At 37.6% G+C, this 27,779-nt stretch overlaps 1 protein-coding gene across 2 annotated transcripts in view; it reads right to left on the minus strand.

Moving 5' to 3' along the window:
• The window catches only part of STK32B (serine/threonine kinase 32B), a 173,548-nt gene extending 148,967 nt beyond the window's left edge, over positions 1 to 24,581 (minus strand). The window contains exon 1 of one of the 2 annotated variants that reach the window (XM_050338591.1): positions 24,316 to 24,581. In XM_050338591.1, the coding sequence (XP_050194548.1) occupies positions 24,316 to 24,391 (76 nt within the window). In that variant the 5' untranslated portion in view covers positions 24,392 to 24,581. The remainder of the gene's footprint in view (positions 1 to 24,315) is intronic. The other variant, XM_050338592.1, reaches the window with a different exon arrangement.
• Positions 24,582 to 27,779: the final 3,198 nt, after the last annotated feature.

Genomic DNA, 27,779 nt, shown 5'->3' on the forward strand with positions numbered 1-27,779 from the left:
AGAGCATTTTCCAGCAGTTTGGTTGTGAACAAATACAAGTTAGATGATGGTAATGGGATTCACAAGCTGAATTAAAGGTTTCACCCTGCTTGCCAAGAAAAGTAAAAAAATACGGTCCTAGCCATTACAGATACTTGGTCAGATATATTAGTATACTCAAAAACTATCAGGAATATCGAGAAGGATGGTGCAGTGGTTTGTGACTGAATTGTACAGAGGAGCCCCTCTATTGCCCTCAGTCTTCTCATGTGATTTTAGGCAAGTACTTCAATATCTTCTGCCATTGTCTGTAGAAAAATGAATCATTACATCTCTAAGCAGCTGTAAAATTAGGTATAGGAAGTATCCTAGAGCTCAGCCATACAAGTAATTGCGAGAGTAGCAAGAGCCAGTTCAGGTAATGGTGTTTTATAAAACCACTGAAGACTGAAAGTCATTTTAAAGTGGGAAAAGTCTACACCACTGAGGAAGTGGAGGTACAGAACTCAGTAGACTGATTCAAAGCCTACACATCAAGTTGCCATAGAATTGAGAGAGAACTTGTCTTCCACTTCATACTACACCATTTCTCAGGCACATCTTCTGAACTGCATGAGCACTGATGGAGCAGATATATGGTATACAACTTTACAGTGAAAGATAAAATAAATATTTCTTGCTCCACTGCTCCCCAAGGATAAAGTATACTTTGGGGAAAATATTCACATCATAGACTCTTGGGTTTTTACAACCAAACTGCAAAAAGTCTGGGTAGTTGTAGGGGACAGTCTTATTCTTTTTTTAATCAACATTATATACATTATTCAAGAGTGCTATAGTGACTTGAACAACAACAACAAAAAAAGTTACATCAACACCGATCATTACGTGTTTATGATACCACAAAAGAACACAACATTTCTACCCTTTCACTTGTAGTTTCACTAATTTAAAATATTGTCCTGTTACTCAACATTTGTTCAAGTGTAAATTACATCTAGTTCAAGAGGCAATATGTATATTGGGTGTATTCTAGATAGAGCTGACATCTGTTTTCTCACTGCAGCTGAGGAATGTTTACTGCATGTGTATGTGATTAGTCCAAATACACTCAATAACCATTACCTGAAAGAACTTTCTATCTCCTAGAGAAATAAGCCTAATAAGAAATATCCAACTGAACGTGGCCAAAGCACAGGCATACACATGCTTTGCATAATGAGAAATAAAGTAGAAGCCTTTCAATTCAAGAAAAAGTGGAAGAACTTCATAAGCTAAATACAGACATTCTCCTTTGGTTGAGTCCCACTGGTTTATTTGGACTGTCTGGCAATAGCCAAAACCAGAACATGAGCACTAAGGCATTAGAAGGTGTGCAGACAAGATATATTCTTAATACAATGAGCATTTCAAGACATCTAGCTGCATTCTCACTGATCTCAAGAGAGAAGTAAAAAGAAACAAGGAGATGTGATATAGCCATCAGCCAAGAAACTAGATTTTTATGTAAGTCAGAGCACTGTCTTGCAGGTCTGTTTTGGGATGTTTTAATACTTCCTGTTTCTGTGAATCAGAGAAACAAAATAAGAACTAAATCAAATTTCCTTCTAGACTTGGCCTGTATGGTTTGACCTGAGACTCATTGCTACTAGGATTTCAAACTAGTTCTGCAGTCTCCTTTCTATATGTGTCTGTTTTTCAGATCTTCCAGCCTTTTCCAGGGAGAGCCAGGGGAAGTGCTGACAGAACCTCGCTAGGTCTTAGCAGCCATTAGACCTTGTTAAAATTCTTACTGTCCTTCCACACAAAGATGCGTAAGATGAGTAACTAAGTAGATACAGTCATGTATCTACTCATATTATCTACTCAGATACCCATATTATGAGTATTCTTAATAAAATCACCAGCTTGAATGGACCTAGACAGGGCAAACATGAACAGTGCCCAAAAATTAGATTAAGGGTCATAAAATGGTTTGGGTAGTCAAAAGAAGTCATATTCCATCATGCTCTATTCATGGCTAGTTCACTAGTGAAGAAAGATACTGTTTAAATTCAGATAGAAATAATTTTTGCTGACAGAATGATAAAGCCAGGCATACCTTTGAGGTGAGCAAAGAGTACAAATCTATATGGCTTCATAGGGTTCTGAGTAAAATGAGACATGGCTATACATTATATGATTGGGAAACCTACTAGTTAGAAACAGATAAATAACTGGTGGACAAGAAAAAAGCAGTTTCAGAGCTGATTTTATCTTATTAAGGATGAATCATGGTGTTTTCTACTGTATTTAGGGGGTTGCATTTAAATTGCATTACAATGTGTCAATTCTTCAGGATTAATGAGTGGTTTAGTCTCAATACAAACAGTTTCTAATTATTATGTTAATATTTTTATAATTATTCCTTTATATTTATATTTATTGTCATTCATTTATAATTATTTGCAATTAGAAAGAACTGAAGATCTTTGTAGGTCAAACAAATTCTATTTAAAATTCAGTTAATTTTGCTTTGGACTTTAAAATGCATTTCAGTCTGATCATGTTTGCATACTTCACTTGCTTGAATCAAAGTGATACATTTCTGTGTTATCAAAAGACTTTAATTTCAGAACTCTTGATTGATCCAAAGTGGCTTTTTTCAGTGTTCGTTTCTATACTGTGCTTCCTTGTGAAGCCATCTGCAAGATGAGATCATAGGCTGAACCATATCTCCCATTATGCAGGTATACTCACAGCACTTGCATTATGTGTGTTTTTTTCACTAAGAGCTGGTGGTGTGTTGGGTTGTGGGAGTTGCAAACAGGTACAAGATTCAGGTCCACAGAAGGGGATAGAAGAATCAGACTGTTATGCCTTTGAAGAAGTGTCATATCACAGAAGTGCAGTCTAGCTTTGAACTGCCGCAAAATGAAGCCTGAGAAGGTAAACTTGAATTCCATTCAAACTCAAACCCAGCTCTATTTTCCCCGCATATAGCTTAATATTTGTAGAGGAAAATAGTGGCATTTTAATCTGGCAAAAAGTTTAATTTTTCATTAAAATTTTTTTCAGAGGAAAAGTCCGTTTCAAAAAAAAAAAAAAAGAAAATAGATTGACAGAGTTCCTTGTTATCTGCCATCCATGTCACCTTTCAAATAAGACATAGTGGAAGCAACCTCTTCCCTAGATTGCCAGAGGTGGGGAGAAAACCTCAGTACCATGATGTTGGAAAACCAACAATGTAATTTTATTTATACCTCTCTTGGTTCTATATTCTATCAATAAATAGCTGGTAGCATAGATAAAAGAGTGGGCTAAATAACATCTGCTGTGGTGCATTACCGAAATTCTTGTTTCCCTATGTCAATCCTCCTACAAAGTAGTACTTCACATGCAATTTAGCTACACATCAAATTCACAGAATATTTAGACAATGCATGGTTTGTTCATCAGAAGTAGTGCCAGCATCATGGGGTTCAACACTGTAATCAGTGAGATCCACCTCACATCATATCTTTAAAAAGTGTGGGGATTTCCCTAAATGGCCAGGGAATTTTCGGAATGTGTTAAAGTGAATACTGGAAAGAACTACAACTTCCTACCACTTTCCAAAATGCTATTAAAACGGACTAGAAGAATTTGGTGAGTCAGCTAATCATTTACACTGTTGCAGAAACAGGCATGTGTTGCCACAACTGAAAAAAAATTGAAATTCCAAAGAAAATTAGCATTTGAAAATAACCAAGCTGCTAAAGGAAAAAGATGCTAGAACTGATTTTCAAAATTTTTCTTCCCTTTTAATTCTGTAAAAGAACATAATTCTTTTTCCAATGCTATTCTATAAAAGCTGAAAAAGAAATTAAGCTGAGATTTTGCATTCACAAGGAAACTGTGACTCCTTGGTAAACAATAATCTGCTTGAACTCAAGATCAAAGGCAAATTCCTCTCCAGAGCTGTTTACAACTCTAATAAGACAATTTAAAGCATACTGACATCTATGTTGAAATACATACATGCATCTATTCTGAAAAATGTACCAAGCTGCTACCTGAAGCCTGTAAAACAAAGTTTGGTTCTTGGACAACTTATAAAGGCTATAAATCGTTAGAGCTTTTCTCTGAGGGTAGTTTAAACTGAAACTACTGGGAGCCATCCTACAGTCTCAAGACCTTCTCTGAGAAATTGGAGACACACCATGAAAACAAAACTCAAGAAAAGTTATGCTTTTAGGGATATGGGTGTCAACTTCTGTGAGACACTGGGAGGGATTTAGAGGTAGCAGAGATTTGTCTGCATGCCACTGAAGTCAGCACAGAGAGCCTTACAGCTGTAAACTGCAGTAGGATTTTGATTTAGTTTTTGCTTAAAGTCTACTGACAGGTTGTTCTATGGTAAGGGTTTCACCAAAAGTAGCAGGGACTGTAGGGGTTTTTGTGATTGTTATCCCATGGAAAACAAAAAATTTATTGCTCTGTGGAAGATGTAAAAATGTTTGGCTGCTGCTTTGCTCCACAAGAATTTTAACACAGATTTGATGAAAGTAGCTACTCCTTTCTGAAGGGCTGAGCACAAATAGGTGTTTACTGGCCAAGATTAATTGTACTGATCAGAGGAACTCTTGTGGCTGCATGTCTCTCCCACAGTGTTTCTTGGGAGTATTAGATTAAAAAAAATAAAGTCCTTTTTCTTGGTATTATACCTCTTCAAAACTAGTCCAAAATTTAACCGTAAAAATTTCTAATTGGATGTTTTAGTGTGTTGCCTCTGTGTCTTCAGACAGGTTACTCTGTCTTACAGGCATACAGCAGTACGCTCTCAGGTGGCTGGGGAAAAAAAGAGTAATTGAATAGCAGGTTCTTGCTTGCCATGGTTTGCTTGAGCAAATGCAGGAAGAGATGAGAGGAAACACTATTCTTTTAAATAAATAATTTCAGTCTGAAGGATACAAAGCAATATGAAAGTTCTGTTCTTTTGGGTAAGAATGTGATTTCAACTCCAATGGAAGCAAACAGAAAGTTATCTAGTTTTGGACTCTTTCTCATCTTTTTGCTTTTCTCATCTTGCCACTTTTCCTCTTTTCCATTGGAGAAGGAAGTGAAAGAACTACAAAAGCAAAAGTTCTTCACTGATCTCAGCTAAAACGAAAAATTTCTGAATGAAAAATTCATTATGATTTCTGCTTTGCTGTTACTGTTGTCTATCCATATATACATGTCCATGTAGAGTGTGTGTACATTTCTGGTTTTTTTCCCTGAAATCAAAACATTGCAAAAAATACTACTTCTCGTTTTTCTTTTGGCTTTTCACAGGAAAGATTTCTATTTTCATAGTATATGTTTTGTAGCATAATAATGTGGGGAAGTAGAAACCATTTCTCACAAAAAGCACCTCACCAGAACAGTATTTTAGCCCTTTATGATCCTTTTCATGTGATGCGATGACAAGAGCACATGATCATCTCAGAAGAAGACTTGTTCTTTGAAAAACTGAGAAGAAAGTGGGGTAAGCACATAGAGACCATCTCTGGCACATTGCAGACAGCAGGAAAAAAGGAGAGCAAGAGCACCCCTTTTGATGGCAGTATGGATGTTTAGACTAGATTAAACTACTCATGACACCTTATAATACACCTTCAACTCTAGAGTTGTTCGAAGTCTGGTTTCAAGGGCAGTAGGATGAGATGGTCACCTTCACAGGGAGTTACAGTACTTGTTAGTACAGAATTTATGTATTCTACTTTAACAGAAATTGCTTTATACCGAAGTAGAGACCAAATTCTGATTCATGTCACATTAATATATACTGACTCTAATACTTGAATTTCATACTCATGCGTGTGTGAATACTCACACATAAGTGAGCACAGGCAATAAAGGTAAAGACAAATTTAAAATTATCTGCTAAGCATGTCTTTTGACTTCGATGACAATCCCAGAAAGGCAACAATTAGCCTTCTGAAAATAAGTAGAAATAATAATAAATATCTTATGTCAGAAAGATTTAAGCTAATACAGTCTAAAGTGTGACTGCTGTTATTTGAAGGCATAGTAATTTAAAATAATTAATTTTAAATTGTTTCTTATTAATAAAGAACAAAAAAAGGTCAAATAAAGCTGACAGAGCTAGGTAGAAGATTTAAGGAACACGAAATGTGTGTTGCCATCGCAAAAAGTCAGCTGGACAGTCTAGTAGGGATCAAACCCAGGTTCATAGCATGTCCTCATTGGCAGTGCAGTATAAAACAGGAAAGAATGACTATCTATTTAACATCACCATTGATGATGTGAGCTGCAAAAAATTTAGCACAATGATATGTTTTACTTGTCTATTTGGGGATAATGCAAGATCTTCAGAAGTCCTGATGCTGACTAATGGTACAGGCAGTAACCAAGGTGAAACTGCCTTGACAAATATCTAAGATTTAAAACAGCAGCAGCTGACACAACTTAAAAGGAAAAAGAGACAAAATACAATAGTGGCAAGAATTAATGTAGGCTAATACTGCAAAAAGGCAATTAAATTTATATCCAGGATATCATCAATGAACAGTAAAGTTCAGAAAGAGGTGGAACTAGTGCACAGTACAGACACAAAGTGGAGAAGACTCAGATTGTGTCTAAGAAGAGAGATCTGTGCACAGCTGACCCCTCGCAGGGCATCACAGACGAGACACTCTTCTAATGCTACTTCCCTGCCCATGGAGGTGGAGGATCACTGACCTAATCAGTCTTAAAATGTGATACCATGGACTGAGAGTAAGAATTTGAATGCTGATGACGGGCCATTGGCCTAGATGGTCTTGATTGTGTGGGTCAGTTTAGTGTAATCCTTCAGCAGCATAATTTTAAAGCAGCCCTTTTCACAATCTCTTTATCTTCTGTTATGATGACTGGTTTATCATCCATCCATTAAGCTAAAAATACCCAACTGGACTTCAAAAACAGGGACTATTACTTTTATATTTAACAGAAAAGTGAAAGGAATATGGAGTACTAAATCTACTACTCTTTTTCAACAAATAGCAAATAGTAACAGATAGTTGTAAAAAGCCTGTAATGACTGATCAGGGATTTTAAATATTGTTGTGTAACTCAGTGCTATGAAAAGTACCATCAGAGGTCAAAAGTTCCTATGAATGGACGGAAATACAGTAAAAATTCTCACCTTTGCTAAATAACCAATATTGGTGCTCTGTCGATGGCCTGGTTAACACAAGCCTGAAGGTCAGAAAAGATTTGCTGGTATTTGGAAATAGTTACACATTACTGTGGTAGATATGTTCATTTCTTGTGCACAGGATACATTGTGCCTGGTCACATGAAACTGGCCACGTGAAAACAGCCACACCATTTTATGATTCTATGATTCTGTTGTGATTCCCCCTCTATTTAGGCTGTCACTGTAGCTACATGACAGGAACAACTGAAGATATAATTAGTTTATTATTAGATTTGATGCACTGGTTAACAATGCAACAGATATAAGTCCATAGGCCTGACCTCACTGTCATATGGAAATGATTAGGATTTAGTCAGGCAGTGTCAAATCCTTAGTATAACCATAGGTTAGTTTACCGTAACAACTGATTTAGCTGCATCTATGTTCTGTTAGCATACAGCATTCAGGTAACATATTTTCTAGCAGAAAGGTTTCTTTTGCATTGACTCACTTGGCTTTGGGGAAATTAATTGGAACTTCTCATCCATGTATCCTATTATAAAGCAGCAATTTACAAGATTTTACTATTATAAACTCACAAGTCAGTCAATTTTTTTTTTTTAAGATCAGTAAAAGTGCTAATTAAAGATTTCTTTTTGTTGCTATGAAAACACTCTTGTTTTGTGACAGGACAGAGATTTGGTTCAGAAAAGCTCTTGACTTAGTAGCATCACTAAAATCAGAAAGTCATCAAGGAACAATTGAACTGATATACTGGAGCTAGTGAATAGCAGGGAAGCCTTTGTAAGTCTCCATACTTTTCACAGCTCCTTTGAAGGGTAAACTTGACACTGAAACTAAGGAGAAAAGTTTCAGGACCTGCTCCAACATAAAATGTAAGACCTTTTTGTAAGTGATAAAACATAGCACCCTTTCGTTGAGAAAAGAGAATTTCTGATTAACCATGTTGTTTACTTATGGATAAGCTGACAAAAACAATCTCTTAAATCTATTGCGAGAAGAAACAGTTGAAAGGTATGTCCAGCAGAAAAAAATGTGTTGCTAAAATACAAGTAATCTAACTTTCACTTTTCTGTAATAGACTTCCTTGAGATCAGGAAACACATAAGAGACTATGAAGCATCTTTTTTGGCTAGAAAGTGAGAATATTCACCTCCCTCAGAGTTACTATGAGAATAACCTCATTAATAACTGAATTGGAAGGCTCTCTGAGGGAAGTTGCTAGGGGAATAAAAAGTCAAATATCAGTGTACCAAACTGTTTTCTTCTGCAATAAAATTTATCAGAGTGATCCCCAGGTGAAAGGAAATAGTTTAAATGAAGTTAACAACAAAATCCTCAGTGAGACATACATCAATCCTATCCACACGAAGGTCTCTATAATGCCAATTGTGCCATGGGAAGCCAATAAACCTCTTTCCTCTTGGCTCTTTTGGGCAGTGACTCTGAGAACATTGTTCTTGAAGATCAGGATTTCAGAAAATGAGTCTTGGTGCTATTTACATGGGAGGGTAGGGAGCCAGGTGAAGAGGATTTTAGTCAAACACCTAGACAAAGAATGAGTCGTTCTCTTTTTCTTCTGAATTCAGAACTCAAGACACGAGGAGTGTGTCTCCAAAACTGGAGAATTATCTCTTCTATTTTTAACCACAGATACAAATTAAATACTGGAGGCAAGTAAGGACACTAAAGAGTCAGAGCGATTCCCATTTCAATTGGGATTGCCTCCCATTTAGTGTTTTTAAACCAAACCATCAACATAGGCTCCAAGTGAATGATGACAGTTCTAACTTGCAGCAGAAGCGTGCCTGAGTGCAGAGCATAGGCTTTTTTTCTCATTTGTCATTGAAAGATTAAAGCTCATCAGTTTGGGAATACTAATGCTCCTCTGGGAAAAAAACTCTGAAAGAAGTATGCAAACTTGGGTTATATGTGGCTGTCCAGATCTGACTTATATTTTGGGATTTGAAAACAGCACAGAAATCTCAAGAATTCGAAAAACCATTTGAAGATATTTCTGAAGATGCCAAGGCATTTGTGACTTCTGGTTCTTCCTCATCAAAAACATCACAACTATTTAATTTAATTAAATTAGCAGTACATATAGTGAGTACATTTAAGGACCAGTTCTCCAGTGGAGGACAATCAAAGAAAATTTCAAGAATTCCATTACTACCTGGCCACAGAGTAGCACCTCAGAGTCCAGCAGAAGCTAGATGCCTCTTAGGCTGGCCAGATTTCTACTGACTGTTTAAATAAAAGAAACAATGAAATTTTAAGAGGACTGACCTCCTCTTTTAACTCCATCCGTTAGCCTACCCAGTTAACCTCCACAATTAAATGACATTCACTGTGTACTTCAGCACTCAAATTGCATTTTACTCATAAGTTTTGCAAATTTTCTAAAGTAAGTTATACTTCTGAAAAAAAAAATTTAAAAAATCTATTTTAGAGATAGAACCTCAAATCCTAACCTGTAAGGTTGCAGAAGGACTGACCTGAACTCAGTCTAACAGTTCTGATTATTATAGTTATCTGGAGCCAGAAAGGGAGAGCTTTTGGATTCTAGATAGAATTCTTAATATTTCATTGTGTGAATCATTTATTTTTTTAAGAATCACTCCACTTTTTCTGCCATTTTGTAGGAAAGCAGATTTCCCAAAGGTTTTTTTTTTACCTACATGCTCAAGACTAAACTGTTGTTGATCAAATATAATAAATTTTTTCCAACTTCAGTTGAAGCAATATCCTGAGCTTGTAGTTAACAGTAACACCTTTGTATTTTGATGCATCACATTTTGTGGCTGTCTTCAGGGTGTATAGAAAGGATAGGGAAAATAAACCTGGTAGTAACAGCTACATTTAATTTATATAGAACCTGCAGAATTTCAGTGCAATGTATATTTCTTCATCTCAGAGTTTACAGATAAATATTCAATGATAGAATGGGTAGTTTTGGTATTGAGACTGAAAAAGATAGGCTGATTGCTGTACATACTAACTGCAGCAGTTTTTTTACTTGGAGTTGATGATTTATTCAGTGATCATTGTGCTTCTTACCTCTGGGAAATCCTTATATGCTTATTTACAAGTTATTTATAAGTATGCTTATTTACGCACCACAAGCTATTACACCAAATCTGATAGGACCATGCATTGCTGAAAACAGTAGATATGAATAAAGAAATCAGGCACTTGGTCTTCTGTATCTACTATTAAGATTAGGAGTTACCCTGGTTTCAGATGGAATGGAGTTAATCTTCTTCTTAGTATCTAGCACAGTGTTGTTTATTATTATTATCATCATTATAATTATAAATTATTTCAATTATGTTCTTATCTCAACCCACATGTTTTACTTTTTTCTGATTCTCGTCCCTATCCTACTGGGGAATGGGATAAAGTGAGTGAGCAGGTGCATGGTACTTAGTTGCTGGCTGGGATTAAACCATAACAGAAATGAAATATGAAAGATTTAAAGCAAAACAAACACAGATACACTTACAGAACAAACCAAATCCACCTCAGCTCAGAGGGGAGAGGAGGAGGACTTCAGACAAGTCACCATTCCCAGGTTATAGCTGAGGGTTGGCATTAGCAGCAGGTCAGTAGACTCTCAAAACCACAACTTAACTCACAAAGATATACCTTATATCACCTCACAACAGAAATAAATAAGATTTGCTTGGTGAACAGAGTGGGTAGCTGAAAGATATTAATGGAAAGAACATAACTTCTAATTTTAACCACAGAAGTTATTAGGTGCAAAGCACAAACAAATAGTGAGCTGTAGGGGATAAAATTGCTCAATGTAGCAGAAGGCTTGTTAGTCTAAATGCCTGAAACATTCTGTGGCATTAAATATGCTTATACCAATTCTGTATAATCACAGAAATAGAACCTCAAATAAGTTTAATTATAGATGTTACATGAAAATAATGAATATTGGTGACTCAGTTCTAGAGTTCCTTACCGCATACACTGGGTTTGTTTTGATGAGAGTAATGTACAGACAAAAATATCTGTGTTTATATAGAGAGAAAGAGAAAAAGAGAGATTTTCTCTAAAATATATATTTATCTCTGTATTGTATTTTATTAACTAGGATAAAATTGTAAATCAGTAGATAGAGGTTCCTCCAGCTATTTTGGAAATAATATTAAACAACCTTAGCTTCTTGACAGTAGGGAATGGAAGCTTTCAAATTAGTGGGAAAAAAAGCTTAATTCCCATGACCAGATCTGTCGTTTCCTTTTTTACCCCTTTTTTTTTTTTTTTTTTTCAGGTCAGGAAAATGACTAGAAATCAACTTCATATCACTAAAGACTAGAAGAAATGTATTGCATATGACATTAGTCAGCAACCTTTCCTGGGTGATCTGCCGGGTTGTATTCTTCTTTTCCAAATTGGAATGTAGCACTGCAGGAGGTTCTTTGCAACATACAGGACACCCTGTCACTCAAAAATTCAGGATGTTATTCATCCACAAATGTCTGTGGACCAAAAGATGGATATGATCTACCTATCAGAGGAAGATCTGAGAGAGCACAGGTTGAGAGGCTGAGAGAAGCCTGTAGTTACTCATTAGTGTGTGTATGCCCAGGGAAGCATTCAAAATTCTCTGCGTGTCACAAGCGAGAAAACCGGATGCCACAAGCAGCATCTCTTCTCTGTAATGGACAGCAACTACACTGAAAGGGTTGCCTTCTATTAATGCTTTTAAAATCCATGACTATGTTTCATCTGACACCTTTGAGACAGACTGATGGCTCCTCGCTTAGGAGCACCAATGATCTGAAGTCAAGGTAGCAGTCAGCATAAGTGCTTGAAACCACTGAAAATATGGTATTTCTTCACTGCCACATCTTTCTTAATCTATTCCACAAAGCACACATGATCTCTCCTCACTCCCAGAAAAGTATTGTGAAAGGCCATTCAGAGAGCAGATGCTATCCTAGCATAGCTAGCATCCAGCATCCAGCAACAGCTGGAACTTTCCTAGCCACCAGACAAGCTCCACTTGGATGTCCTGCCTTTCACAGCCAACATCTATGAAGACGATTTTCAGTCCTTTTCCCAACTTGTAATAGTAATAAAACAGGAAAGGTTAAACCTGGTGGTGCTAAATAAATTTTCTTTTGCTATTTTGAGAGCTGCCCAGGCAGCTTTTCTCTACCTGCTCTCTTCTCCCATTCATCAGTAGGGAGCTCCCTAATTCCAAAAGAACAATTATTGCCCCTCTGAAAGTTAGAATCAACAGGAGAAGTTCTCTACTTTATGACTCCTTTTCAGCAAAATCTCATAGGACTTAGCACTGACAATTTTTTTCAATAAAGATCAATAAATCCTTCAAGAATGTCTTTCAACACTGAGATTTTTGTGGAGAATTTCACACTAAAAATGTATTTCTCTTTCTAAGGTCTTTTCATCTGTTATTATTGTTTACACCATAAAAAAAATCTAGTTTAATAATATTAGCTTAAAAACTTGAGCAAGAGACCTCAAAGACATGTCACTGAGGTGGAAAATAAATTGCAATAATAGCATAATTGGCATGCTACTGCTGAAAAATTACATGTCAAGTTTGGGTAAAGACGAATCTCATGAAGTTGCAGAAGACTTCTGGTTAATCTGTTCCTCCCATTATATCCAAGCCAATCTCAACAAAGGATAACTTTGTTTTACAGCAAAGCCCTGCACCTAAGATTGTGTATTTCTGTGATTTTCTTGTGCTAAAACAGTCAAATACAAAGCTGGACTTAAAATAATTACTACTTCTCAAGCATGATCTTGTTCTTTGACTTCAAGCTCTGTGTAGCAGTTCACAGTTCTTAAGATATGCTATTGCCCCAAAAGCATTTTCAGGCTTTACAGCTTGGACGAAGATTTATCTAAACCTTACCCCAAAAGGCACAAAATCAATCTTTATAACATAATGTGAAAGCAATCCAGGGGGAAGTGGAAGATGGTTTCAGAAAGGTGTGAAGGACACTCAGGAGGCTAACAGTGAGTTTGTGATTATATTGCATCTCTGTTTTAACAAGGTAGCTAAGGACAGTTCTCATCGCTCAGCAAGGGAGGCAGAACAATTTCAAAAGGAAATAATAATTATTGGAAGGATTAACTCAGTTTGCTTTTTTATATCTTAAATAAGGAACAGCAGGTGTTCCCTTATTGCTGCAGAAGTAAGAAAAAGAAAGAAAAGACATTTTGTCCACTGCAGTAGATTGCTTTGTAGTATGTTTATCTTACCAAATACAACAGTCTTTCTTACACAGAACAGTGTTAGAAATACAATTACGAAGTCAGTGCTCTATTTTATTCAGAATTATACCCAGCAAAAAATGAAAGGGCAGAAAAGTACATCAGGTGTAGAACTTATTTAAATAATGTTTCCAAACTTCAAAGAACTAGAATCAACACATTTTTTTTTAAAAAAAATGAAAGACAGAAAATGGGAAAGAAAGTGAAAATAAAACTCAAAATTAATAAAATACTGCCAGATAGAAGTAGGAAGCCAAAAAACGTAGGTTAAATTCCTATTTTGAGTCAGATAAACAAACTGTAAAGTAGATTTGATGAATACATCCGAAACAATCATTTTCAAAATATACCAAAGTAAAATAGTATTAATGAAATATAAAATATGGAATTTCATACTATGTTATGATATTATGAAGAAAACACTTATGGGGATATAAAATTTGAGAAATAAATTTCATATTCAGCAATTATGTTTAGTTATCATTAGAACCTCAAAAGCCTGTATAATAGCCTGCCACCAACTCTAGTGATTCCTTCAGTTGCAAGGTTCCTTCAATTTAAAAGGAAAATACCTTTGTCATAATTTTGGAATGAATGAAACTAACTTAGGTGTCTACAGTGCATTGTATCAGAAAATACAGTACAACATTTCTAAGTATAAAAGTATTATTGAATTTGACACTTTTGTGTCAAGACCTGTGACCATGATCATAGAAAAGGGGTGTAGGAGAAAAGCTGATTAAAGGTATATCAAATCTTCCATTAGTTGCAACAGAAATTAATCATATGCAAAACTGGAAGAAGAACCATGACAGACTGACTACCAGTGAAATAAACTGAAATCACAGAACCATAGTATTATTTAGGTTGGAAAAGAGCTTTAAAATCTTTTGAGTCCAACTATAAACCTAATACTGCAAAGTCCACCACTAAACCATATCTGTAAGGGCCAAATCTCCAGTAAACTGTCTTTGGTTGCATACTGCTAGGTTTCCTGACAGATGAAGAATGCCAGATTGGAAAACACAGAGAGCTGACAGACAGCCTTTAGAAAGGAGGTGGTGATTTCAGAAGAGGCATCAGACTTTTATGAACATTTTTTTGTAGAGTTCAAATTTCCAGTGATAAAAACTAGAACTGTCTAATTGTCTTGCAAATCCTAACTTGTCCCTTCAGACTCTTTCATTTACTTATTAAAATAAACACGTTTATAAGAGTCAATGTGGAAATTAAGGAAGCTAAAGATGAGGTCAAACTAAGCAGGTGAAAGATAACTGCATGTAAACAAGTCTTCTTATTATTAGAGTGGAAAATAACTTGTTTGGGAACAAAGGAAGAAATTCCTCATTTCTGTGATACAAAAGAACACCTCTACTCTTACAATCCCTTGGTGATGGACATTTGAAGTGAATGTTGACTGGCTAAGGGAATAGACCAATGTACAACATTAAGATTTTTCTGAGGACAACCTGGATACGGGTCACATGCTGCATTTTCATTATATTTGTTAGATTTTGGTAAGTGAGGAATCTCAAAGGGAAAGGCTGGTAGTACTCTCCAGTGCACAGATGCCTTCATTCTTTCCTCTTTTCTCCAGAAATGTGGGTTTTATAAAGGTGGAGTACTGTACTGTTGTATAGATAGTACATATTGGCCTAACTATAAAAAAGTACTGTATGCATGTGATGTATCATTTAAACAGCATACTGTTAATTTCTAAGAGTTTAAAATTAAATCAAAGGATGCTCCATGAAATACTATATTAAGAGAATCAGTTCTGGGTCCTGAAGGATGTATTAAAGTCCAACATCCTCTTGGCCCCACCAATGCTCATCTGCAGACACAGTGTGATGTGAACATGCATTTCTGGTACAGGAAGTAGTTTCCTGGGATCAAGTGCAGGCAAATAAAAGTAAGCATTATTCTTCAAAACACATAATGGATTAGAGACTGAACACTAGACAGTAAACCAGTTTTGTTCTTCTTTAACCATAGGAAAAAAACACCCAAGACATTTGCCTGTTCTTTCTCTGCAAAGAACTTGTATTTACTATTCATGCCAAATTGTGATTGAGTCCAAGGAAATTCAGAGGATAATTTAGTTAAGAAAACGGCTTTTATCAATCTTTGCAGGTTTTGATTGTTGTATGATAATAATCCTCTACTTTTTCCTGTTGCAGGGAATCCTCCATATACACACAGACACAGTGCTTACAACAGCTAATTAGGCAACAGTTCAACATACGCTTACATTCAGCAGTAAGTAATGTCATTCAAGGTAATCAATTAAACTAGTCCATGAAATTAAGTAGAACTGTGCTCGAGAGATCAGGCCTCCTGATGTGCACACTGCTTACTACTGCTGCTCTTCCCCCTCCAAAAAGTCCATGCCTTTCCTGCCAAGTTTGGTGTGTGTCCCCCACTTTTGATTCTTTCCCCTAACATGTTTTACCATGATAGGGCACTGTGGAGCTCCTCTACCAGACTGAACTAAAAATTGTCCTTTTTAATTGAATATTGTCTTAGAAATTTTTGCTTTGTATTGATTGATCTCAGTAGCAACCTTTTCTCTTCCACACCTTTTCCATTATCTCAGCATTAGCTCATTCTAGCTAAGTCAAAATCTTGTGAAACCTCCAAGATTAATTTGACAATCTTTCTTCTGTTCTGCTTTTCAGTGCTTAGTCACGAGTGTCACTGCCCACCAGGTTTTGCTTCAGGAAGGTTTTGCCTTCTGCTTTCCCAAACTTGTTTTTTAATGAGAAAACTAGAAAAAAGAGAGTCTTGTGCTTTTCCAACAAAACCCTGCCTTCTTTGGTTTTATGCCCACATTCAGAAGGGACTGTACAAAGACAGTTCTGGTAAGATAGAACCAACTTTCTTTCAAAATCTCTGAGCAAGATGTTGTTTTTCCAAATAGCTTCTTGGTCATTTTCTGATTCAGTCAGGTACAGCATTTGATTCCAGACTGAACTTCCTTCAGTCATTGGACAGTATGGTACCCAAGGTTCACAAAAAACTGCATTCTCACCTGGGAGCTACATTCACACATCCATATCAAGGAATTCTTTCACTTTCATGACAAATGCTGTCAATGACCCTGTAGCTGTCACACTGGAGCCAGGTGGGAGGAGATATAGATTTTTTCCCTCTTGTTCTATGGGAAAGTGTCAGATCTTTTAAACTCTACTGGAAGTGAAGCCAATATTGAGGAGTAGTCAGTTTAATATCTCTGCACATTTGAAAATCATTTGTCCTGAAGAACCAAATATTTACTTCTCAGTTTGCTGCCTCTTCCACCATTCAACTTTTCCAGTCCTTCAGAACCCAGCTCTCTGAAAGCCTGCTCTTTGGCACAGAAAACAACAGCAGCACAGCTGAAGGAGCAGAACCTTTTCACTGCAAGAAACATCTGTGGGCAGGTGTGGGAGACTGTCTGAATTTGTGAAGAAGGGATTGCAAAAGCATTGGTGTTGAGACTGAGACAATAATCTTTTTTTCTTACAGTTAATTTCATAATCAGAATTTTCCCTGATCTTGAATAGGAGTCTCTAAGCCTATCTTGCTTGCTGATTGGGTAGTTTGGAATTATTTATACTTAGTTGTGCAAAAAGCTGGTCTTGATATCCAGGCCCATTGCATAACACGTATTGCAACATGGGTAAAATGTTACCTCTCCTGAGCACTTACACTTCCTAGATAAGCCAACAAGAAATTCCTTAACACTCTTAGAGGTAGGTGTCATGCCAGGCATTTGTGTAAACTTTGGAAGCCTACAAAAGACACAACAAAGACTTACATGATACCTTTGTTTAAGATGTAGGTCCTGACAAGGATGTTTCCACCAAAGCAGAAAACTAAATCTTGGAATCGTAGAAAGTATTATTAGGAAGGATCTTGAAAATTCATCATGTCCATCTCTAAACCATTGCTGACAGAGATTTTGTTGAATCTGGATGATGGCAAATTAAAATTGGCAAATATTTTAGCTGTGCCTTGAAAGGATCTTTGTTCTAATCCTGACAATGTGAGGTTAACCCAATATCACACAGCATTTTTAGGACAGTCAAATGACAGAACAGAGATGCAGCTCATTTGACGAAGCAAGAAGCTAAGATGGAAGTTCCAGATTCACCTTCTTTAGAGATCCCTGTAGAAAATGAAAAACTGTAATCTAATATTAAATTTCACCAACAATTACCATTTAGTGTCTGAAGAGGTCCACATTATTTGTGTGCATTGTACCAAAGCCTGAGTCAGGAAGATAATGGATGATGGTGGTTGCAAAGCTGGCATATTCCTTCTGAGCCTGCTTCAGCACAGGCCATGTAAACTGTTGATACCAGTTTGGAAGCTGATACCTCTGTGACTGCCTGAAATTAGCATATTATATTCTTCTGTGCTCTCCCTTCTGTCTGTATTCTCCTACTGTCTCATATCATGCTGTAAGTGTACGCTCGACACTGATCACTATTTTGTTCTATGTTTGTACAGACAATAGCAGTAGGGATTTTGGAGTATTGCACTACACATAATGATGACTTCCTGTCTAAAGTTCAATAAATATAAAATAAAATTGTATAAAATTCAACATGGTCGTAAAACAAAAAATAAAAAAATTTCCAACAGTCTGGATCTAATTTATCTAAAACATTGATATCCAGCATAAAATAATGCCTTCAGCAGCTGTGGTTTTCAATAGAACTGCCTTTGAGGAGTTTTTAAGTCACACTGTGGTATTCCTATCCAATCCAGTTCTAAAGGGAACCAGAATATTCATCTTTGCAAAGAAAAAATTAAAATGCAGCACACCATAGAACCTCCACAAATAAACTAAAAATCCAGCAGAAATATTGATCCCCACCCAAGGTTTGCTACTTTCTCTAACAGAAGGTATTTAGATTCTAAACCCTTTATTTAACTGTTCTGTAGGCCTGCATTTTATGAAACAATTAGTTTTTGAAAGAGTATGTTATTAGCCCTGTGACTTGAGTTCTGTGCAGCAGCTACACAACCGCCTCAGATGTTACCCTTTATAGCTTTGTGGTAGGAGGATGATGAGTACTATCATATCACTGACAATAACTGGACACTGCATACTCTGGTTTGAATCTGACTCATTTTGACATTAAACCATTGCTTTAAATTGGTTCCAAGTGAAACTCTTATGTGTCCTTTTTCCCTATGTGACTTTACAATACTTCAGCTTTCATTGCACTTTATATAAACTCAGCCGTTATGCTCTGAATTTAGCTACCTGAATCCATACTAATTGCAGGCATTTTTCTTAGCCTCTGCGTCTGGCTTTTAGGCTTTTAGCATAAGATGGTCTTTTCAGCAGCTGGCCATTTAATAATGATGCTTTCTGAAACTTGACAACAATTTTAAACCCTTCATTTAAGCTGAAGGTTTTTCGAAACAGGAGATGTAGAAATCAATTTTAAATTACAACTTCAAATTGGAAGTTTAACTCCAGAGGATGGATGCTGTATTCTCTAGTACATAAGATTTCCATTGAGCTTTGTAGTTACAACACTATAGAAGAATAAAACCTTATGACTCAAGCAAAGAAGTGGGACTTCAGCACTTCCTTGGAGTTAAGTAGATACATAAGCACTACAGTGAAACAGGTTCTGGCCATGCAGAAATAAGTCAAGACATGTTGCTATGCCTCATTTCCTGCATACAAGACTACATTACTGAGGCACAATATGTCATACTGACCTCCACAAAGTAGTGTTTGAGCTCTACAGCTTCAGGATGCTCAGTGAAAAGCTCTTTGGAAATACATACTTACTTAAATGTAATCATGTACCACAACAAATAAAAACAAACTCTTTAAAAGTTCAGTACACTTATTTCTAAAAGTAACTGTAGCAAAACTGACTTTTTAAGCCCCAAATAATCAAATAAAACTGCCATATCACTTGGCAGAACTTCTAGCTTCTAAAGCTTTGTTTCTTTCCTTTCCTTTGCATCTTCCACCACAACGCAGACAATTATGTTATTACTATTTGGAAGTATGATTACTATTTGGAAGAAACGATCTCCTGCATCAGGTCTTTTCTAAATGACCCTTTTTGACTCTTTCACTTTCACCTCTTAAATACGATTAAAGTTTTGACTGAGCACCATCAAGCAAATCCAGCATGACAGACACTCTTTGTCACCAGGCTATTGTTAATATATTCATTACTTATGATATTTACCGAGAATTTACAATGAACATTGGTGAATATTCCCCTCACTCTTCTATTGCCACTCTTATGAACATATTGCTATTTCTGAAGAGTTGAACATGAGGAAAAAATTACTGCTTTGCTCTCCTGATGTTAATACTGGATACATATATTTGGGAAAAGGTAGTTGTTATGAAAAGGAAATGTTCAAGGTGAAGGGAGTCATGTTCAAGGTGAAGGGAGTCAAGTTCCTTTGCTTCAGCACTGCTAACCAAAATAAAACTGTTTTCCTTTTACCTGAATTGACTACACAATTAGTGTAGTATCTTGCTTAAAAACACTTTTTAAATGTCTGAAAAAATATTATAGTTCCACACCATTTAAGTATCTAACTTTGATAAGAGGTAGCGATGCTGCTACACCAGACCTAGTTGTCTATCCAACCTGTACAGCAATAAAAATCAAGAAATGAAACATACTTTTCCATATCTTTAGCCAGAGTATAAGCTCTAGGTAAACAAAGGACTCTGTTCCCTGGACTTTCCTAGCTTTTGTTGTGCTTTAACTTAGACTAAGAAGAAAAAATGAGATAAATACAACATGGTTTAACCAGAAGTTGTTTGCACACAAATAACCACATATTTCTGCTTGATGACAAAGTTATTTTGTATGTGGTACAGTTGGCTTAAATTTGATTTTTCTCAATTTCAGTGAAGATATATATGAGAAAGTATAAGCAAAGCTGAACAATTTGAGGATTAACTGGCAAAATGCAAGGTGGGCATCTGTGCTGGTTTTGTCTGGAATAGAGTTAATTTTCTTCATAGCAGCTAGTTTGAGGGTGTGTTTGGGATTTGTGCTGAAGTAGTGCTGATAGGACTTACATGGTGTCAAAGACTTTTGTGCTCCTCACCCCAACCCAGCAGTGAGGAGGGTGGGGGTGCCCAAGAAATTGGGAGGGGGGCACATCCAGGACAGCTGACCCCAACTGACCACAGGGATATCCAATACCACATGGTGTCATGCTCAGTATAGAAACCTGGGGGAAGAAGACGGAATGGGGAAACATTCAGTGTGATACCATTTGTCTTTCCAAGTCAGTGTTACATGTGATGGAGCCCTGCATTCCTGGGGATGGCCTGCCTGCCCATGGAAAGCTTGTTTTGCTCTGCTTGTGTGCACGGCTTTTGTTTTCCCTCTTGAGCTGTCTTTAACTCCACCCATGATTTTGTCCCTTTTATCATTCCAGTTCTCTCCTCCATCCCACTACAAGGGAGTGAATGAGCGGCTCTGTGGGACTGGCTTGCTGTTTGGGGTTAAACCATGACAGTAATATAGGAAAAAATGTTACTTAGAGATAGGAATTATGAAGCTGACAGGGGTTAACAGCAAAGGAGATTAAGTCTGGAAATGATCCAGCTGAATACTTACACAAAATAATCAGTGGTCTTGATCACTGTCATGGAGCTGATCAGAATGGTGATAATTCAAAACACTCAGTAAAGTAATGAAGAATCAGAGCATCACAAGATAAAAAGTGGGTGATCATCTTTGAGACTATGAATAATAGAAATGGACCAAAATTCAGTCATGCAAAAGGTCATGTACATAGGAACACCAAAAATTTCTGATGTAGGTTGGAGCTCAGCTATGCAAATTACTGAACAAGGCACTGGTGGGTTAACTGATCACATGGTGACAGAACTATCCACATGATACATCCTTGAAAAGAGCGTATTATTAAAGACTGTACCAGAAGAGTTGTTCCTAGTAGAGAACAGGAAGCGTTTTTTCCAACACAAGGTCCTGGTGAAAACTCCCCTGCAATTCTCCATATAATTTGGGTTATCTGTGTGCAACCAAGGCAGGTTCAAATGCACACAGATGAGGAGTACAGAAAACAATAAAGCAGCAGAAATAAGACAAAACTAGAAAAGGTTTCCCTACAAATCAAAGAGAGAGAGGGGACATTTTTGCTGCCTATCAGAGCACTGGAGTAATCCTGGAGAGGGAGAGCAGTTTAAAGTAACAAAAAATTTGAATTAAACAGAAATATTATAAATAGGTTAAGAAACATTTAGTCAGGAAAACAGATGTTTCTAACCATTCAATGAGTGAAGTTCTGGGAGATCAAAAACAGAACATAGAGAACTAATGTAGCTAGTAAAACTGGTATGTACTACAGCTTTTAAAAAGACCAGCTTATGATAATGATGTGTTATACTGTTTCTAATAGCTGGGGACTAACAGCATGTAGTTCAGGCTTCTAGCTGGATCATTTTTTTATTATTCTACATATGGTAGGGAGTCTACAGGCAACTTACAGTTTTTAGATCGACTCAGTGGATCAGCACCTCTTCTCACTAAAAAGCATGAGTTGTAACTCTAGAATAGAAACTCTGTAGGCTTGTTAGGCAGTACATGAGTGCTCTTCACACACTATTTCCATATATTTATTTGTTAAGTGGTTCACTGAATAAATAACTTTTTTCCTGTGATTACAGAGTGACAATAAATGGTTTAAACCTTTTCTTCCAAATGTTTATGCTTTATTCTACATCCATCTTTAACATGCATGAATATAAAATGACAATATTTTTTCCGCTCATTTTTATAATTTTAAGAGGCAGCTGTGACATTATACACAACACACTAAGTAGCTTAGTTTCTACTATTCCTACATATTCATACACAATTCACCTATTTCAGTTCTCTCTGAATCAATAAGCATTGTCATTCTTGAGCAAAATTATATCATCTCAAGAAACAAGTCCACTTATCCACTTTCTCTTGCTATACATTAACATTTTTTTTATTCCATATTGAGTCCAATATTGTAGAAAACAGTGACTCTTATAGCTACTAGTGTCAACATAAAAAACAGCTTCATTTTGTATTAAACCCTGTAAGATACATTTTCAAAGAGGAGATGTTCTCCTGTATTATTTAGGTACCTGGGAAAATGCCATCCTGAACAGTGTTTTCTAAGTAGTATAGGAAATTAGTTATTGTTTCAAAAGCAATGGACTCTTCTGAACTAGATGGTTGGACTAAGCGTAATATCTTAAGAGGAATAAAAGATTATGTTAGGACTATGCATAATGGGGAAAAACACCTCAGAATAAAACAAAACCATGCAAAGAATAAATAATGACCAAATAGAAATCCATAAATACCTCATGTGATTTCTTTATTAGCTGTTAATAATGGCTGCATTACAGAAATGTTTTCCTGATGGAAAACTAAGTGGTATGAAGACATGTCTGCAATAATTTACTATTGAACTTCATTCATTTTGTTCAAAAGCAGATCACGCTTTTGTCTCATGGAAAAAAAAAAAAGAAAAAAAGAAAAATAAAGATAGTAATAATTCATTGAAACTGCTAACTCAAGAGAGCCCAATTAAAAGTCTTACAAAGGCAGAAGCATGGATATCTTTCTCCCTTAGGGCAACTAGACAAGATTAACAATATGCTTTCACTCTTGGGTATTTCTCAGTGTGTTACCTCAAGGATTACAAGACTAATTGTGCATGATCAAGATTTTACCTGGGGGGAGGTGTGAGGGATTCTTTCTCTCTTGTTTGTTTACAGAGCATGACCTATGGCAAATGACTGAAATTTTATATCAGTACAAGAAAATTATGTCTATGACACCACAATACACAAATGGCAAATAATCTGTCCCATTCCCCGCACAAACAATGGGGTGTTGTAAACCACACCTTGTGAAGCTTTGTTAAGGAATAGGGAATGGAAGTCTTGCCTTAAATGCAAGTAAAGCACTTTACATGCATTTAGATATTTCCCCCCTGCTAGCAAAACAACACAAATATCTCCATGTGTCCTGGACATATAAGGCAGAACATACATGTTTCTGACTTTTTATGAAGCCCAAAAAGCCAGAACAATGTGATAGTCTATTAAGGCACAATCACTTCCTAATAAAATATATTGTTAACTTCTGGGGAAACAATACACTCACAGTTAAGTACCGATTGTCTAGACAGGCAGCAACAGCTATCCCATAAGTAATATTAAAAACATTTCTGTGATAATATACAAATACCTTCTTCCTAAAAGTGCTGTGTTCACTCTCTTCAAGAGCCAAAATTATTTTAATTGAGATGCATTCATATAATTCCAGTTAAATATAGTCTTCATTTGAAAATTACACGGAAATGCATAAATAGTGAAGAAACACCACATTTTAGGCAAACTTTTCCACTGCCTCCCAAAAACTTTACAAGATACACCTTCTTATGATGTATTGTCTAGGTGGGGTGTAGAAACTCAGAGTAATAGAACAAGCTAAAAAAAAGTTTCAGACAGAAAGGTGATGGAAGAAGTACAGACTGAGAGATATCACCATCTAAAAGAGGCAGGTGGGCAAAGAGTGGATTAAAATGAAAACAAAACCGTGAGCATCCATCTCAAAAATGATGCCCATTCATAAATGCAGGTATGAAGTTACCTGCCATGTGCTCAAACCCAAGGCTGGCAATGTGCTAGACTTGAGCTGCGCCTAAAAGCACCCACGCCCTCGGTGTGGATGGCTGGACAAAGGCAGGCTTTCCCCCTGCTTCCCCGGGCAGCGCCCGCGGCAGGCAGCCCCGCCGGTGGACCTACGCGGACGCCGGAGGGAGCGGGGTCGGGACCCGGCGCGGGCAGCGGTGCCGCCGCTCCCGGCGCAGCCCGGCTTCGGTACCGAGGACAGCTCCGCACTCACCGTCCTCGTTCTCGTCGAAGACGGGCGCCCTGTGGGAGTGGCCGCCCCCCATGTTATTCCGCGGCCGGCTCCGCATCCCCCGCCGCCAGCATCCCGCGGGACGCGCCGGGGCACCCCGGCAACGGGGCAGCTGCCTCCCGGCTCCCAGCCCCGGCCCGGCCGGGGGAGCCTCCGCAGGGCTACCAGTCACCCTGCGACATGGAAGCGATCCGTGTGCCCCTGGCAGAGCCCGCTGCTGGCTGGTGCGCTCCGACTTGGCCCGTGTCTCATCGCGGAGGGGCAGCGGAGGGAGGGAGTTAGGGGAGGAGGGAGGGATGGAGGGGGGGGAGGGAGGAGGCGGAGGTCCTGCTGCTGGTGGCTTTTGGTAAGTGGTAAAAGCTGGATCTACCTGGATCCTCGCGGATCCTCCCTCCTCCGCTTTTCCTCCTCCTAGACCTCCCCTAGGGAGCGCGGAGCCCTCGCTCCGGTCCCGACAGCGGGTCCGGGACCCCCGCCCTGCGCTGCCCCGGCGGCGATGCCTGGTGGGGAGCGGGATCGAGGATGGGGAGAGGCGGGGAGGGGCGAGGGCTGCCCTGGGTCCAGATAATGTTTGGTTTGCCTCCCAGCTGGGAGGGGGGTTCATCCCAGGCAGCGCGGTCAGTTGACCGAACTTCACTGAGTTTACAAAGGGGAGGGGGGAGAAGGAAAAGAGAGACATTCCCTCTCGTTTCCTTCCCACCGGGAAGCGCCGGGAGGGCAGCCCGGCCCCGCAGCGCCACCTGCGGGCGGGACGGGGGTGGCCCTGGGTGGGCCCGGCGGAAAGAGGTTTGGGATCGTCTGGGCGTGCAGTTGGTACGGGTAGATGTGTGTGTGTTTGTATATACACACACAGAGACATATATATATATATGTGTGTGTATTTTGAAATGACTCCCCTGTAAAAGTGCATCAGGGAAAACCGCCAGCACCGCTAAGTTATAACACGAATCACCTGCCATACAGGAGCAATGAGGGCTTTCTGCAGTTGCTTTTGGTATTTGTAGACAGAGATAGCTGCCTCACTCTCTTCCGAAAATGCTACCGTCAGCAACTTTTGGGGTGAAGTAGAAACAATTACGTTTGAAACTTCCTCCAAAGGAAAAGAGGTAAAAAAAAAAAAAAAAAAAAAGGTAATATATCTATATTAGTATTATATCTAGGTCAAAGTCTGTGCACTTCCTGAAGGGCAAACCTGCAGGCAAAAAAACCAAAAAAAAAAACCAAAACAGAACAAAAATCAAAAGGAAGTTGCGTTTTTGGTTTCTTCACTGTTACAAGGGAAGAAGAGAGAGAAGGAATGGAATCTTGGAGTCAGGGTACATGTGTTTCCATATATACAGGCAGAAAGATTCTCATATTCTCCTGTAATATTTACCCCCCTTCTTTCAGTATAGCTGTTTAGAAAAGCCAAAGAACAAATTCTACATGAAGTAGAATGTCTTTGAACCCAATGTAATCCTGCTATAACCTCTCTGGGAAAGGTGATTAGACTTGAAGGAAGTAGGTAAGATCCTGTGCTGTTTGGCTGAGAGCTTGCAGCAGCTACAAACCCAGAGAACTGATAAATTCAGACATTTTGATAATTTTCCATAAGTAGAGAGGGACAGATTGTATCACCTGCTGATACACCTTACTTAAATCATTTGGTTTACTACTATTTCCATATGAAAGCATTTGCAAAATAGGGAAGCTTTCAAAACTTTTACCCATGACTGTTCTTCTAAAATGTAGTCTGAAAAGCATTACTTGCTCTTTGTTATTCTTTTGTTTATTACTCACCCATTCAAAGATTTAGTCATCCAGTCAAAAGCAGAAATTATATCATGTTACTAATGTTATGTTCCTTCAGTGAGAAGACAACATTAGTATATAGAAATCACAGACCTTCAGCTCTCTTTTGGGTTAACGAGCCATTATGGTGCTTTATGTTAATCCATTTTCTTTAGCAGGAGCAAGGAGGACTGCACTTACAGGTTAACACATTTCATCTGATAAGAGTTATCATCTGTCTAAGTTAAGGGCTTATATCACGTCAATCTAATTGCTTTAACTCATATGAATGTTTTAAAGTACCCTTCCAAGTAATGGGAAGAAGAACTAGTTTGCCAGTACATTCCCAGGCTGATCATTTTACACACAAGAAATAAATCCATAGGATATGGACATGGAATGTATAGGAGCAGCTTGGAATTCCTTTGCATGCAGAATATACAAATCCATTAAAAATTACTTAAAACTGTCTCCGAGAGTTATTCTATTTCTTGTTTAGATCTTTCTTCCTTCATATAGACCAAAAGTCTAACAAGTTTTCTGAGGTGATTTTCTTGATTTCAGATGACACCATGAACCAAAACATTTCTAGCAATTTATGGGACAATTGGTTGTCTCCATTAACTAGTCAGTCCTACTAGACCAATGTGTCTTTCTGACTCCTATATGGATTATCACAGTTTTGCAATAAATTTGCCCTTGATTTGTGAAAAATTCTGGCTTATGTTTAAACATCAGCAAAACTAGGATGTTAAGATAAACAGCACTCTTAGTTAATGTGAGATGTGAAGAATTAACATATAGTAATAAAGTATTGATGTCGTTGTTTTGTGCTTTATTAATTGATAACATTGTAATCCTCTATAATTCTTTTGCTTGAGTAGTGGCAGACAATATCCTTCACAGTCATTTTCTATAGAAACACACCAAAACAATGATGGTTTGACAAGAATTGTTGGTTTTGCTGTTCTGAAGGCAATACAATGTACTAATTGCTACAGTGCCTTTGTTCTGAAGGAAGATTTGTTTATATAATACTCACTAGCTTCCTGGGAGCATCAGCATTTCTATACCTAAATCAAATGTTGTTTACATAATTGTGTCCAATGGAACAGAGGGCATTAAGCCTAGATGTGTGCTCAAGGCCCGGCAAAGACTCAGGGAAATCAATGGCAGTTTTCCAGTACCTTTGACATGAATAATATCAAGCCTTGAATACATAGGCTGCTTATTCACATGGTCCTGGGTTCTCCTTTGTTCTTTGCAACCCTTAATGCATGCTAAACTCTGAACAGATGCATAACTTCAGTATCATTTTTCTTTTTCTTTTCTTTTTTTTTTTTTTAATACCACGCAGAACAATCTGAATTCCATTGCATCTGCTCCAAATTTAGCAACAACTCTTCAGGAACAATTACTCATATGTTTTTCCAATTGCTTTTGTAAATCAGAAATAAGTCTGACATTCTATATCATAACATCATGTATACCAGTAACACTCTCTGAAGCCTGAGAATTCTCAGTACAATTAAACTTCTACTCTTCTGGGACAGATATTTCTAAGCTACAAGCAGTCAGAGTTTCTAAGTCTTGTGATGCCAAAACCAAACCCAACCCAACTTCTCATGGTTATCTGTTCTCCTAAAAGGCAAATTAGGTTTTGCTTGAGATAAACA

The sequence above is a fragment of the Myiozetetes cayanensis genome, unplaced genomic scaffold, assembly GCF_022539395.1.
Source record: "Myiozetetes cayanensis isolate MyiCay16 unplaced genomic scaffold, myiCay2020 scf7, whole genome shotgun sequence".
In the NCBI taxonomy this organism is placed as follows: domain Eukaryota; kingdom Metazoa; phylum Chordata; class Aves; order Passeriformes; family Tyrannidae; genus Myiozetetes; species Myiozetetes cayanensis.